This window comes from Xiphophorus couchianus, chromosome 14, assembly GCF_001444195.1.
Source record: "Xiphophorus couchianus chromosome 14, X_couchianus-1.0, whole genome shotgun sequence".
Classification (NCBI taxonomy): Eukaryota; Metazoa; Chordata; class Actinopteri; order Cyprinodontiformes; family Poeciliidae; genus Xiphophorus; species Xiphophorus couchianus.
In genome coordinates this window covers 9,993,085-10,007,712 of record NC_040241.1, presented here as the reverse complement: position 1 = coordinate 10,007,712, position 14,628 = coordinate 9,993,085, and the positions used below count along the sequence as shown (strand labels likewise).

The following is a 14,628-nucleotide window of genomic DNA, read 5'->3' as shown; positions in this document are numbered from 1 at the left end:
AAGACCTTAGCAATGTATTATAAACTGGGGAATGTTTAGGGAAAACCCTGTTTATGAGGAAAGATGAAATTCATTTGAATTTTATTATTCCATCTCTTATTTCCTGAAATGTTGACAGGATTATCTGGAGGAATCTTATTTTCTCCTTAGCTGCTGTCTTTCTCCCCAAATCCCAAGCCTGAATTAGATAACGTTTTAAAGAATTAACTTAATATTTTATATTATCATCTCTGATAGAAAGAAATGTTGTCCTATAGGCTTATAATTTTCAAGAGTCTGTTCCTAAGTTTTTGACAACACATCCAGTATATCAACACACTCTGGCTGATGATGCTTTCATACTTTTAAGTGATAAACATTATTTATATTGTTGTGTAAATTCAGGTTCAGATTAATTCAGTTACATATTTGACCCTTGACATGACTTTTGTCACCTTGTCTATTTATTTAGGATTTTATTTGACATCGTGAGATGTATGTTATTATTATTATTATTATTATTATTATTATTATTATTATTATTGTTGTTGTTGTTGCTGTTGTTGTTAAACAGATCAAAGGTAGGCACAGTTCATATCCATAACATGCAACATTTTGTAATCACTGATTACATCATCATCATCATCATCATCAGGAAAAATTATAAGCTTATCCACCCAACCAAAGAATTATAAATTCCTCCATCCATCCATCCATCCATCTTCCTCCGCTTATCCGAGGTCGGGTCGCGGGGGTAGCAGCTTCAGAAGGGAGGCCCAGACTTCCCTCTCCCCGGCCACTTCTTCTAGCTCTTCCGGGGGAATCCCGAGGCGTTCCCAGGCCAGCCGAGAGACATAGTCCCTCCAGCGTGTCCTGGGTCTTCCCCGGGGCCTCCTCCCGGTGGGACGTGCCCGGAACACCTCACCAGGGAGGCGTCCAGGAGGCATCCTGACCAGATGCCCAAGCCACCTCAACTGGCTCCTCTCGATGTGAAGGAGCAGCGGCTCTACTCTGAGTCCCTCCCGGATGACTGAGCTTCTCACCCTATCTCTAAGGGAGAGCCCAGCCACCCTACGGAGAAAACCCATTTCGGCCGCTTGTATCCGCGATCTCGTTCTTTCGGTCAAGACCCAAAGCTCATGACCATAGATGAGGGTGGGAACGTAGATCGACCGGTAAATCGAGAGCTTCGTTTTTTGGCTCAGCTCTCTCTTCACCACGACGGACCTGTACAGCGCCCGCTTGACAGCAGATGCTGCGCCAATCCGCCTGTTGATCTCCCGCTCCCTTCTTCCCCCATTCGTGAACAAGATCCCGAGATACTTAAACTCCTCCACTTGGGGCAGGACACCCCCCCTGACCCGGAGAAGGCACTCTACCCTTTTCCGGCTCAAGACCATGGCCTCGGATTTGGAGGCACTGATCCCCATCCCGGCCGCTTCACACTCGGCTGCGAACCGATCCAGCGAGAGCTGCAGATCACGATCTGATGAAGCCAAAAGGACCACATCGTCTGCAAAAAGTAGAGATGAGATCCTAAGGCCACCAAATCGGATCCCCTCAGCACCTTGGCTGCGCCTAGAAATTCTGTCCATGAAAGTGATGAACAGAATCGGTGACAAAGGGCAGCCCTGGCGGAGTCCAACTCTCACCGGAAACGAGCCCGACTTACTGCCGGCAATGCGGACCAGACTCTGACACCGGTCATACAGGGACCTGACAGCCCGTATCAAAGGGCCCGGTACCCCATACTCCCGGAGAACCCCCCACAGGGCTCCCCGAGGGACACGGTCGAACGCCTTCTCCAAGTACACAAACAAAAATATAGACTGGTTGGGCGAACTCCCATGCACCCTCCAGGACCCTGCTGAGGGTGTAGAGCTGGTCCAGTGTTCCACGACCAGGACGAAAACCACACTGCTCTTCCTGAATCCGAGGTTCGACTATCCGACGGACCCTCCTCTCCAGGACCCCTGAATAGACCTTGCCAGGGAGGCTTAAGAGTGTGACCCCTCTATAATTGGAGCACACCCTCCGGTCCCCCTTTTTGAACAGGGGAACCACCACCCCAGTCTGCCAATCCAGGGGATTATAAATTACCATATAATTTTTAATCATGCCCTGTTCAGATCTACTTCTTTATTATTGTTCACTTTTAAGCCACGCCTTAAACAAAATGAAAGCAGAATACTATAAAATCCCTTCCTGCTGCTCAGTTTCTTCACATTACAGCTTTATTTTCAGAGCAGAGTTTAAAGTCGTCAAAAGAAGCAGCCATGGTTTGCCAGGTCATCGTCTGTTTTGAGCAGAACTTTAAAAAACCGATCAACGTCTGTAAACAAGAAGATGAGCTCAAGCGCATTCTTGTGAAGTTTCTGGTAGACAAAATACAGGAGCTACGCGTTGACATAGGTAAATACACCTGCTGAGAAATTCTCACTTCAAATGCATTGAGACATAGAACAGATGGAAAGATGAAATGTAGTTTAAAAAGCCGATTTTCAGTTTTAAAATCCACAGTTATCATTTATGTGAGACTTTAGATCCTATTTGTTCTAAACCATTTTAAACAATTCAAGATTTTAACGTGCGTTTTGTCTGATGGGATCACAAGAACTGTGTAATAAGTGCTGTGATTATATCCTATATAGAGGATTTTATTTATTTTAGGTTTTATTTTAGAAATACTTGTTTCTATTTCTTAAGAAACAAAATCCACTCTTGTTTGTTTTGGACATCGTCTTATTGTGTTTTCGGTTTTGTTTTGCGCAAAGGTCGGTCTTTGAGATGATTTGTTTCATTTGATATTTTCAGCAGCTAGAGTAGTTACAGCGGTTGCGGCAGTGACGATGATGTCTCTGATCTACAAAGGCAAAACCCTGCAGGAGACACAAACGCTGGCTGACTGCGGGATCAAGCACAAGTCTGAGATCCACGCGGTGATGCGCTGCGACGGAGGACTGGATCTGATCATCCACGACCCTGCTCCACTCTGATCCACTCAACTCAACGCTGGACACCTGCCTCTAAATGCCCTCCTGTTTGCTGGAACAACACGAGGACGTTCTTTATAACGTCACTATAATATATTAGTGGAGTCACGAAGCTTATAATTGTGGAAAATGTAAAAAAAAAAAGATCTGATATGTAAAGTGAAAACAAAAATGAAATCGCCCAGTCATTCTCGTGTTTTGTTGTTGGTTTCCACCGCAAAGACATTAGTAATAAATAACAAAAAACTCAAAAGTCTCATACATGAAAATATGATCTCAGCATTCCCCCAGCAGGTTTTTATTCATTTATAAATATTTGCCAATATTGATTATTGTTCCTGGTTATGTATGGACATGTTTTTCGCTGAATAATTGTTCTCTTGTTTTAAAAAAAACCCTGTTTGTTTGTTTTTTTTTAACATAATGATATTTGACCCAATATAAATCTATTATTCCCTTAAATGAATAATTGCTGAGGTTTTGTGATTTTTCCCCCACACGTGCAGAAAAGCCTTTAATCAATTCAGTTTCTTTGAAAACATAAATACTGTGACACATGCAAAATAGAAAAAGGTGAGAGGATATGAAAATAACTGTAAATTGCTTCATTTGAATAATTGCTATTTTCACGTTTAATTTGTCTGCATGTTTTATGCTAAAAATAAATCAAGTACCAAATATTTCGATCTGTGTGTGAATTTAGTTTCTGTGTTTGCCTGTCACTTTGTGCAGGAAATTCTCCATTATAGGACAAGAAAGGATATTTTATTCTATACTGGTGGTAACCTGATTATCCATTCTTCTTAGTAAACTGTAAATTATTCACCAGTTAGTTTTTATGAAGTTAAGGCGGGAACAATAAAAACTATATTTATTCTTTGTGGTCGTGATTTTTCACTGTCGTTCATTAGCCCTCCTGTTATGTACCGGTTCAAATTGACCTGTTTTAAAGTTTAAAAAATAAAATTTAAAAATAAAAAAATAGCTGGAAGTATTTGTTTTGTTTTTGTTTTTTTGCATGAAACTTTTTCTATTTTTCTTAATAGGTGCACTCTACATATAAATTGAAAATGTATTTATTTTACACATTTGCACCCCCTCTACTTTTTACATAGATACTGTTCGGGTCAATTTGACCCGGAAGTCAAGTTGAAGTGCAACTCACTGTTTTCTTTACTTCACTAGGAAACTGCGAGAAAGCAGGTGTTCACACAACTTTTGACGGGAATCTTTTCTGTTCCCGTGGACAAACTCCACCCACACTGAGTGACACTCAGCAGAAGTGGAGGAAAACATAAATACTGTCTGCATGACTCGTCTTGATTTTAATCAGCAGGTCAATTTGACCCTGAACAGTATGTGTGTCTCAAGTTCAAATATAAAGATCACCCATTGAAGAAAAAAAAAGATCAATTTCAAGGAAATTATAGTTTTTTTTGTGTGTCTAGGCTTTTTTCAGTGTAAATTCAATTTTTTATGTCCAATTGAGTAAATGAGCAGGTTGTCGTCGTTGATCCTTAATTTCTCAGAAATAAAAAAAACATCATTGCACAAATATTGATTGAAATGGTTAGTATTGGAGTTAATAATCAGATACAAAAATGTTTTGGGGGAATGTTTTGGGTTACTGACCCTATTGCATGATTAAACACTCCACGGATCAAATTAACCCACGAACATTATTGCTGAACCTCAGAAACGAACATAACAGGAGGGTTAAATATCATCCATGCACCTGCTCGTCTTTCCATGGAGGCGTATCTTCAGCGATCAGCGGCAAAGCGAAAGTCACATGACCCGTAAAGAATAACCAGGCTCGAAATCGAAAGAGTTTCCTCGAATTAGACCAACTATAACATAAGTTGACTGTTTTCTGCGTCACAGCAGAAATCGAGAGATTTTTCAAGATGAACGATAAAACTAAGCGCTACAACCTGAGCGACTCTACAATCCGATTTGTGGACGAAGAGGATCAGTTTGACTGTGAGTGGCTCGTTTCAGTTCATCAGCGCTTTAATTATGCTTGTATTATTTTTCACTGAATTTATAATCTTGTTTAAAGCATGAATAGTTTATATTTAAACATGCTGGAGGATCTCATTGGATGTTTCTGCAGTTCTGTGTGAAGGTTTTGGTTCCCCAAGAGCCCGGATGTCCTGCGGACATGTGGTGACCCCGATGTCCCTCACAAAGTGGTGCGAGGAATTGCTCAAACAGGTGGGATATGATTCAAATATAATCTTATTCGAAATAGGAAATAGAAAAAAAGAGAAAGAGAACTAGTCTTATTCTGATTTTGATGAAAAGTAATGAGGTGATCGTTTTCCTGGTGGTGTTTATTTTCTACATGTATTTTCCGCAACAGAAAGGTGCTGACACAGTACTGTGTTTTTTTCTTTTTTTTGTTCTAGTTTTTCTGGTAATTAAATGCGTTTTAAATCTAATTTTTCATAAATATGAAAATCTTATTAAGAAAATGTATCTATCCTCTCTCTCAAAACATTTTGTTTCTTTATTAGAGTTGTAGATACTCGACTTCAATGTACAGAAACAGAGAATCATCAAAACAAAACCTGCGCAAATCTTTTAATTCACAATACACTCACATGTTTAGGAATGTGTCTGTAATTTCAATGCATCATTTTGCTTTCAAAAGTAAAATGTAGAATATTTTATTCTGTGTCTTTACTCTTTTTAATTGAACTAAACTAAACTAAACTAAACTAAATGTTTAGTTTGTTGTTTCTGCTGCTTTTAGTTTCTTTACCTTCGACAGATTCACTGTAAATTTTTTAAAGTTGACTTTTCAAAAACAAATTCTCAACTGTGAAATTTAGAGTTAAAGAGCATCTGAATCCATCGCTGTATTTTCTGTGTGACAACATTTTTAACATAATATTGACAACTGGTTAAAAGGAAGTGAAGAACCTACATATTATTTAACATGTAGTGTCTTTTTATCTTTTTAATCCTGATTATTTCTGTGATTATTTAAATGAAGGGAAAATCCAGGTTTGTGTGCGGTCAGTTTGGCTGTAATGCTGAGTGGCCTTATCAGGAGGTTTGCAAAATGGCCTTGCTGACCCCTGAAGAAATGAAGAACTTTGAGACGACCATGGCCCAGAATGCTGCCGCCCAAGATTCTAACGCAAAGTTTGTAAGTATCTTATTAATGACGTAATTATAACTGCACACAGGTTTGAATCAGACTCAAATCCCTCTGTTTCCTCTCTCATCCCCAAACACACACATGACAGTGTCCGGGCTGCATGACTCCTGTGACCAGAGGAAGCAGCTCAAACCTCTATGTCTGCTGCCAAGTGTGTTCAGCAAAGACCGGACGCAGCTTTGGGTTCTGCTGGCAGTGTCTGAGGGAGTGGAAAGGTCAACAGCCTCGATCCGACCGCTGCGAAAACGACGACTGCCACAATTCTGCCCTGAAGACGCTGAGAGAATGTCCAGAAGTCCAAATTGAGCTATCGGGAGGAATCAAAGGGTGTTCGTCGGTCCGTGCCTGTCCCACCTGCGGCTCACTGCTGCAGCACACTGGGAATGGATGCAAAGACGTTTTATGTCCCCGATGTAAGATGGAGTTTTGCTTTTGCTGCCTAAAGAGTGCTGATGAATGTATGACAGATGACTTTGATATTTGTGGTATTGCCCCCAGACAGACGTCTATTCCTACGTGGAATGGACATACTATTCCACATAGGATTGAAGGTCTATTCCACCTCCATAGACGTCTATTCCGCTTCCGTTCTATAGGAATGGAAACCGATTCCTATGTGGAATACGAATAGATGTCTATTCTATTCTATGTCGATGATGTGATGTATTCATGATGATACATCACATCATGATGTGATACATGATCTACCACTGTTTTTTATTTACCTGCTTGTTCTTGCTATTCATGTATAATCTTTAAAATCCAACTTTTGCAACAATTTGAATAATCTTTGTACTCTGCTTACTACAAAGTAGGTTCCAAATAAATCTTGTCATGTTGTAAAATGTATTATTATGAAACTACAACAGATGAAATACCCATTAAAGCAGTGGTTCCCCCTAAGGGGGTCGCACTGCCATTGCAGGGGGGGCGCAGGAAGCAGACTGGATGAATGAAACAAAAAAAAAACAGTTACACAAAAGTGATTCACTGTAAAGATGGTTTATAGTTTTGTTGCTCCACTGAAGTGTGAAATAAACTTCAGTGGAGTTTGAAAACAAAATATGTGTACAGGTTTATTAGATAGATTCTTTTTTTTTTCTTTTTGGGGGGATTTTATTTTATAGGGGGACCAGAAGAAAATCTTTGGGAACCACTGCTTTAAAGGATGTCCACACAAATATGTAGCTTTTTGTGCTGTTTGAAGTGAACTGCCTCTATTATTGTATTTGCATCAAGTAGTCCTATCATATTATATTGGTCTTTTATTATTCATCAACCAATCTTTGTCACTTGATTGCATTTTTACAATAGTGCAAACTGAAAATCAGGAATTGTTGAGCAAATAAAATTGTTTCTATTGTTTTGGCTATTTAAAGAGTCAAATTTTATCCAAATCATTTACAATTATTCAGTTTGAATAATTAGACGGTGGTTAAAGAACACAAGATGTATCCAGGACTTGGGCCACAACTGTTGCGTTCCTTGTGACCTTTGAACCAAAGAAAACTTCAGACATGTCTTACATGGGTGAAGGGGAAAGACGACTGGAATATCATTCAGTAGCCTAAAGTCTTGTCTTCACAAGAAACAAATTTTGCATTTCATTTGGAAATCAAGGTACCCGAGCGAGGACGTGGACAAGTTTCTTGACGTGGATTGTGGCGTTTCCACAGTCAGTGATTATGACCTGCTGGTGTTTGTCCTCTGTGTTTTACCAAGTTCAAATTCAGTTCAGTCTTCTACCAGGAAATGTTAGAGGACTGATAAACTTTATGGAGATGCTGATTATTTAATTTCCCAGCAGGACATGGCACTTCTCCCCACTGTCAAAATAAAACCTGCTGGTTTTGATACCGTAGTATCACTAAGTGATATTATGGTATCACTGTTACCAGTGATACCGTTGTATCATTGTTCTGGAGTGGTTAGATTACTAATCTGACCCAAACCTGATAGCAAATTTATGGTAGTCGAAAAAAAACGTCACCAGATCCAACAATTTCAAAGACCAGAATGCCGCTATAAAAAAACACTTGGAAATCAGTTTGATAAATTGTGACAATCAATATGTTCATAAATAATTGTCCTTCAGACGTTTGTTTAATATAAGTTACACCAAACCAGACAAAATGGTCCCAGAAACAGCCACATCACTGAGCAGAGAAAAAGATTTTCACAAGGTGAAGTGAGAATATATTTTATTTACATCACAGAAATTTGGTTTTGGGTCTAATTTAATTAAACTAATCAGATTAATAAGCTCTGAGTCCACAGTCTCCCCTAAACCTGCTTTTCTTCTTTCTACTGGCAAAAGCTAAAGATGTGAAAGGAAACATAATCATCACCCAACATTTAGTTTGAACCACTGAGGAAGACAGGATGCCTTCATGCTTTTAATTTTAATTATGTCAAATTTTGGCTCTTCTGATGTGAAGGTCAGAGCAGAAATAGAGACTTGAGGAACCAGGTAACATTCTTCAGATCTGTTAGTGTTTAATTTTGGAGAACCAAAACTGTAAAATGTATTAAAAACCTCCTGATTATAGCAAAACCTCCATGTGGTTTTCTGCTGCTCTAACCCACCTGTTCAACATCCATTATTCTGAGATGATGTTATGCACAAATGTTATGTGAGCTACTGTTTCCTGTTTTCCTCTAAAACCAGTCTGTGCACTTTCTTCTGACATCATTGATGTATTTTTATCCACAGCTGCTCTTCTCTTATTTGAACTCATTCTCTCTAGACAGAGAGGAAATGTGTGTGAAAACCTCAGTAGTTTCTGAAATGCTCTTTCCAGTCAGTCTGGCATCAAGTAGCCATGTCCAAGTTCGCTTAAAATAATTCTTCCTCGTTCTGACGCTGACTTTGAACTTTATCAGTTCACCTTAAATGCATCCAGGTGACTATTTCGTACAAAGCTGCTGCCACATTATTGATGGGCTCTTCCGTAGGAGACTAACAGAAACTAAACGTCATGAGTCAAGTACTTTAGGTACTTTCCAGCTCCTCACTCAGTTTTTGTTTCATTTTCTTTGTTTGTTGAAAACCTGAAACCAACATTGTTTACTTTAGTGACACCTGAATTCCCCTAAGCTTACATGTTGACCTTTCCTCCTGTTAAGGAAAAGCAAGCATAAGTTAAAAATTTGTATCTCGTTCTTTTTCTTTCTGTTGCTTTCGCTGTTAGAGAGAACAGGGGTTGTAAATCTCTTTGGCATTTGAAATCTCTATTGTCTCTGTCATTACAGTTTTAAAGTGCATTTGTATTTTTGCAGCTATATTTATGAAGATTCTTGACAGACTCTTCTTGAAATAATATCGTAGAAGAAAAGAAATACAGCTGATGTTTATCCCAGTTGTATTAACAACAGATTTTTACAATTTTTTTTATGGAAGAAAAAATTGTCTGGTCACTAATCCCTCTGAAATTCCAACATTCCCAAAACTTGCAGCTGTCAGGACGGATTTAAGAGAATTGAAGTGAACTGGATTCTAACTTTGAGCTTTCATGACTTTATGCAGTGTTGTTTATCAGATGAATTAAATGATCTAGTCGCTAAGTGAAAGAGAAAACTGGTTTCTGACTCCCTCTCTCTGCGGTCATGGGAGTGTCTTCAACTGTCTGTTTATTTCCGCGGTGGCTCGGCAGCAGAAATCGTTTCTCCCACGGTACTGTGAAGGAAAGCCGTATCTCTTCAGTCGTCAGTGATTCAGTATGAACCAAGGTAAAGGCTAAATCCTGAGTTTCCAATAATTACGTAATTGAACTTCTGTTAATATTGTAAGATGTTCTGTAACAAAACGTCCCACAGACATTAAGTATTATGGGTTGATAAACCAAGGAGCAACATGTTACCTGAACAGCATTCTGCAGGTTCTGTTCATGACCAGAGAGTTCAGAGAGGCTGTTAAAAGGTTAGTATGTTTTATTTATTCATTTAACCTTTATTTCCCAAGGAAAAATCCCTTTGAGATTAAAAACTTCCTTGCTAGAGAATCCTGGCCAAGACTGGCAGCGGCACACAGAAGTTACAGAACATTCACAGCAAAAACAGGAAAAGTTAACACTGTCATAAAGAAAATAATTAAAACATTCTTCACTTAAAACATTTACAGACAGATGATCCCTTCACAAGATCAGTAAGAAGAATCTTAAAACCGTTTAGAGATAACAGCACCTTTAAGTTCCTGTATTTCTGCAACTGGTTCCAAGAAGATGGAGCAGAAAACTGAAAATATTTATTTCCAAATTCAGTTTGGACTTTAGGTACTGAAAGTTATACCATGGCCCGCAGTAATAACTGAACTCCTTACTTTCAGATAAATCAAATGGCATGTTTGTTGTAAGAAATGTTTGATGTTTTGTTCAACATAACTTGAACAAAACAAAACACTGTACAATAAAAGCTAAATCATTGTTCTGCACTAATCAGTCAAATTTTGCACAACTGCACTGTGGCACACTTGCTGTACATATATTTAAATATACATATCTGCATTTTTTTGAATCTTTGCAAGGACTGCTCTAAGCTGCTTTTTATATTAACAGCATTTTATATTTTTACAATTCATAGCATTTTATATTTTATTTTTATTTTTTATTTTATCTACAACTACTACTCAGTGGTAGTTGTTATTGTGTCTTGTCTCTATGCTGTAACTGCGAAGTAATTTCCCTGCTGGGATGAATAAAGTACTTCTATTCTATTCTATTCTATTCTATAACTTCTGAATCTCTGACAATATCCCGTCAACAGATGTCCAAAAGAAAATGGAGACATTAATGTTCAACTCAATGTGTTGTTTGAAGATTTAAAAAGAAACACTGCAGAAAGCACAAAAGTTACAGAGAAGCTGGGAATTGAAAAAGGTATACATTCAATTGAACAACTTTTCACTTTTTTTTTTAATTAAAAGAGGGGATTTTCCTTTGTAATTTAGATGTCAAGATGCATAAATCTTGACAGGTTGTAGAAGAAACATGGATGAACGAGTATATTAAATATAGACAATATAAAAATACATCATTTTATGTATCATTCTTCCTTCATTCCTCCAGTGTATGAACAGCAGGATGCTGGTCACTACCTGGAGAAGATTTTATCTCTGGTCAGTGATGAAGCATCACAGGTAAATTATTCATGAAAGTCAGATTGGGATGGAGAGGGAACTACAGAGTGTGAATGAAAAATAAAAGCTGTTAGATTTTAAATCAAATTGTATTTTCAGATATTCAGAGGAGAGTTGATTCACAGGACTATTTGTGGTGAATGTCGCTCACACACTGAAGACGATGTGCCATTTTTGTTTCTTTCTCTCCCACTGATGGTTTCTAAAAATGGAAACTTCAGTGTGGTAAGAAACAACCTGCATAATGGAAACCATTTTATGAGCCAGACAAAATTATGTTCATAAAAATCACCTGGAATAGTCAATGATTTCTGATTATTACTTAGTAGAAACTGTGTTGGCAGAATGCTGGAAAGTACCTGGTGAAGGTCTCTGCAGTAACAGAAAGTGTGTTTTCAGGACGATGGGATTCAGGAGTTTTTAAAGGATGCAGAGTTTTGTGGAGAAGACCAGCTGTACTGCGACCATTGTGAAGACAATAGAGACACTACTGTTGTGAGTAAAGGGAAACTTGTTTTGCATAAGATGGCATTTACAAGCAGCAAACATGCTTGGTTCATTTATGGAAAACAATTTAACAACATTGTGAAATATTTTAACAATGCATCCATCTGTACACCGCATATTTAAATATGCATTATAAAAGGACAATGTTCCATCTTTTTCTTACCAAATAATCAGACTAAACCTTCCCTGTTGTTGTTTTAGGTCAATAAGGATTAACAAAAGTATTTGCATTAGCTAAACATGCTAATAATGAGAGAGACTTTTTAGAGATTTCTATAATTTTCCTAAAGTTCTGAAGTTTACATACATTTTATTAGTAGTTGGTAGCATTGCCTTTAAAATTCATGACCTAGGTCAAATGTCATGGCTCCATAAACTCTCACAACAACGAAGCTAAAGTTTTGGTCCATTTTTCTCTGACAGAACTTTTCTAACTGCTTCACGTTTGTAGGCAGCCTTGTTCAGGGGTTTATGATGGCCTCTCCAAAACACTGTTTTGTTGTCCTTAGTTCCTTCTCTAAGTAATTTAGCAGTATAATTTTGGTCGTTGTTTAATCGGATGACCAATCTGTGCCCATGCTTTAACTTCCTGGTTGATGCCTTTAGATGTTGCTTCAGTATTTTCACTTCAGGTTCAGTACGTTGCAAAGTGCACCTCTTCCTCCAGCAATAAAACACTTTGCAAACGTGGGAAAAAAATCACAGTAAATGAATAAATTGGTGGTCCTAACTAATCTAAATACAGAAAAGATTTAGCTTGTTCAGAAGTTTGTAAAAAATGTTGTGCATTTTTTTATACATTTACTGTAAATATCTGTTTTTAATCTTATTAATATTGCATTTCATGTAGAAATATAAACTACAGCATCATCCAGAGATTTTGATTTTGCTGCTGAAGAGGTTCGAATACAACTACAACCACATGTCATACAGTAAAGACAGCCGTCCTGTGGATGTTTGTTACACCATCAACTTACCTGAGGTATATTTCAGATTATTGTGATTGTTGCCCATTTTCTTTTCAGTTTCCAGGTTCAATTGAGGCTAACGCATATGAGTGTGTTGGTATGTATATATATTTAGACATATGTAAACCCAGAAAAAATGGAAAATTAATTAGCCTGTTTTATTATTTTTATTTTTGATTGGATTTATTAATGAGGGTCCATCTGAAAATATTGTATGAGTTTAGGGAGTAGGAGTTCACAAGTTTCATACTTCGTCTTTCTCTTTTTCAAGCATGTTAAGATTACTGTGGTACAAAAATATGTCTTTTGCTTTCCTTGTTCTTGTGCATGATTTTATACTACTATCATGTCCGAAATAAAGTTTCATTTCATTTCATGTGTGTGTTTTGTTGATCAGAACCAGACATATGAAATGTATGCGATGGTGGATCACTTTGGGACTCTGAGAGGTGGGCATTACACAGCAACAATCAAACCTGAGGAGGAAGAAAGCTGGTATGAGTTCAATGACTCCTCTGTGACACTGGTGAGAAAGATTATCCCATACCAGTGCTTTTAAAGATTTCAAAAAAATTTTTTTTACAGTTAATATTTCACTTTGTCATAATAACACAATGCTAGTTTGATATGTCGTTGTTTCGTTTATAACAGCTTGGTAACCAGATGTTCCAGGGAAAGTTTGAGAAGTAAGAGCCTGTCCAGTTTTGTTCTTCTGTTTATTCTCGCTGTTTATCATAAACTAACTTCACATTGTTTTTGTACCAGATCTCGGAGTGCCCACCTTCTCTTTTACAGGAAGCAAAGTAAGAAGAAATCAAACTTTTTAATAATTTATACTGGGTCCATTTTGTCAATACTTTCTAATATAAATTTCAGGTATTGGTTTACAAAACGAAGGACAAGATGAAGAAGAAGGACAGAGAGACCTGGCTGCAAACCACAATCTGATTGTTGAATTGGACCAGAGGCCTGAGAGGACCTGTTGGTATCAGAATAATTATGTGGTTATTTCTCTTCCAAGTTCAACTGGCTTTTGCGAAGCCTCCATATGTACAGTAATTTGCAATGGTGTTGCAAACGGCGTTACCCAGCTGAAGAATAGGATATTTTCATGGTTTTAAAAAATCGTGCAGTAAAATTAACTCAACAGCCATTCCTCTACCCCCCAAAACTTTCAAAAATACCATCTGCATCGACCTTTCTCTATCACAGAGGTGTCAAATTTCACCCATACTCTACACAAAACAGCAAGTCGGCCATCTTAGATTGAATTTTATCTGTGTGTTTCTTTGTTGATGTTTACATGCTTAGTTGCTGTTGAACTTAATTCACCTGTCAGATTCCCTTCTTGGTTTAATGTAGATCAGTTTATTTTCTTTCACTAAGAGCCTGTCACTCTGTCTGCATCCATCCACTTGGTGGCGCTGCTAATAGGTAATAGCAGTTGAAAGATTAATTTTCAGAATGGACAGGAAATGTTTGTAATGCAAGTCTGATCCATGGTTTACATGTATTATTGGATTATCATGGAGTTTATAAGGTGATGTTTGCATCAAACAGCTGAGGTTGTTTTGCTTAATAGTTTAAACGATGAATAGAAACAGCACTTCGTCTGCAGCGACTGTAAAAAACCTGTCAGAACTGTTTGATGTTCTAGATTGTAATTATATAAAATTAACTTATTTGAATGTCTGTGATGTTTTATTAATGCATTATAACAGTGTTTGTTGTCTAAGAACATATCGGCCCGTGTACAATGTAATCCTTAAATGTTAGTTGTTTAAATCACCAGTTCTTCAGTATGTTAGTTTATCATTTATTTGTGTTCAGGTTTTCAGTTTGGTATAAATTAAAACTTACATAAATACATGATATCAA

At 37.7% G+C, this 14,628-nt stretch overlaps 2 protein-coding genes across 3 annotated transcripts; both read left to right on the top strand.

Moving 5' to 3' along the window:
• The first annotated feature begins 4,758 nt into the window (after positions 1-4,758).
• LOC114156821 (probable E3 ubiquitin-protein ligase RNF144A-A) lies at positions 4,759-6,986 on the top strand. Its single transcript, XM_028037338.1, has 4 exons — positions 4,759-4,955; positions 5,089-5,189; positions 5,974-6,129; positions 6,230-6,986. The coding sequence occupies exons 1-4, from the start codon at positions 4,880-4,882 to the stop codon at positions 6,770-6,772; spliced, it is 876 nt and encodes a 291-aa protein (XP_027893139.1). The 5' UTR covers positions 4,759-4,879; the 3' UTR covers positions 6,773-6,986.
• Positions 6,987-9,732: 2,746 nt separating this feature from the next.
• LOC114157476 (ubiquitin carboxyl-terminal hydrolase 47-like) lies at positions 9,733-14,442 on the top strand. Of its 2 annotated transcripts, none has more exons than XM_028038482.1 (11): positions 9,733-9,870; positions 9,958-10,060; positions 10,903-11,010; positions 11,203-11,275; positions 11,375-11,500; positions 11,675-11,770; positions 12,633-12,764; positions 13,148-13,276; positions 13,402-13,436; positions 13,516-13,553; positions 13,627-14,442. In XM_028038482.1, the coding sequence occupies exons 1-11, from the start codon at positions 9,861-9,863 to the stop codon at positions 13,869-13,871; spliced, it is 1,095 nt and encodes a 364-aa protein (XP_027894283.1). In that variant the 5' UTR covers positions 9,733-9,860; the 3' UTR covers positions 13,872-14,442. The 2 variants fall into 2 exon arrangements, with proteins under 2 accessions (XP_027894283.1, XP_027894282.1); XM_028038481.1 differs by having other exon boundaries at positions 10,903-11,015; positions 11,205-11,275.
• The last annotated feature ends 186 nt before the right edge of the window (positions 14,443-14,628 follow it).

What these genes read in the sequence shown, in the direction of transcription:
- LOC114157476 (XM_028038481.1), top strand. An exon ending in GAAGCTGGGAATTGAAAAAG is followed by an intron (nt 11,016 to 11,204) that starts GTATACATTCAA and finishes TCATTCCTCCAG; the next exon opens with TGTATGAACAGCAGGATGCT. An exon ending in TCAGTGATGAAGCATCACAG is followed by an intron (nt 11,276 to 11,374) that starts GTAAATTATTCA and finishes TTGTATTTTCAG; the next exon opens with ATATTCAGAGGAGAGTTGAT.
- LOC114156821 (XM_028037338.1), top strand. Translation starts at nt 4,880, where the DNA reads ATGAACGATAAAACTAAGCGCTACAACCTGAGCGACTCTACAATCCGA. An exon ending in GCGAGGAATTGCTCAAACAG is followed by an intron (nt 5,190 to 5,973) that starts GTGGGATATGAT and finishes ATTTAAATGAAG; the next exon opens with GGAAAATCCAGGTTTGTGTG. An exon ending in AAGATTCTAACGCAAAGTTT is followed by an intron (nt 6,130 to 6,229) that starts GTAAGTATCTTA and finishes CACACATGACAG; the next exon opens with TGTCCGGGCTGCATGACTCC.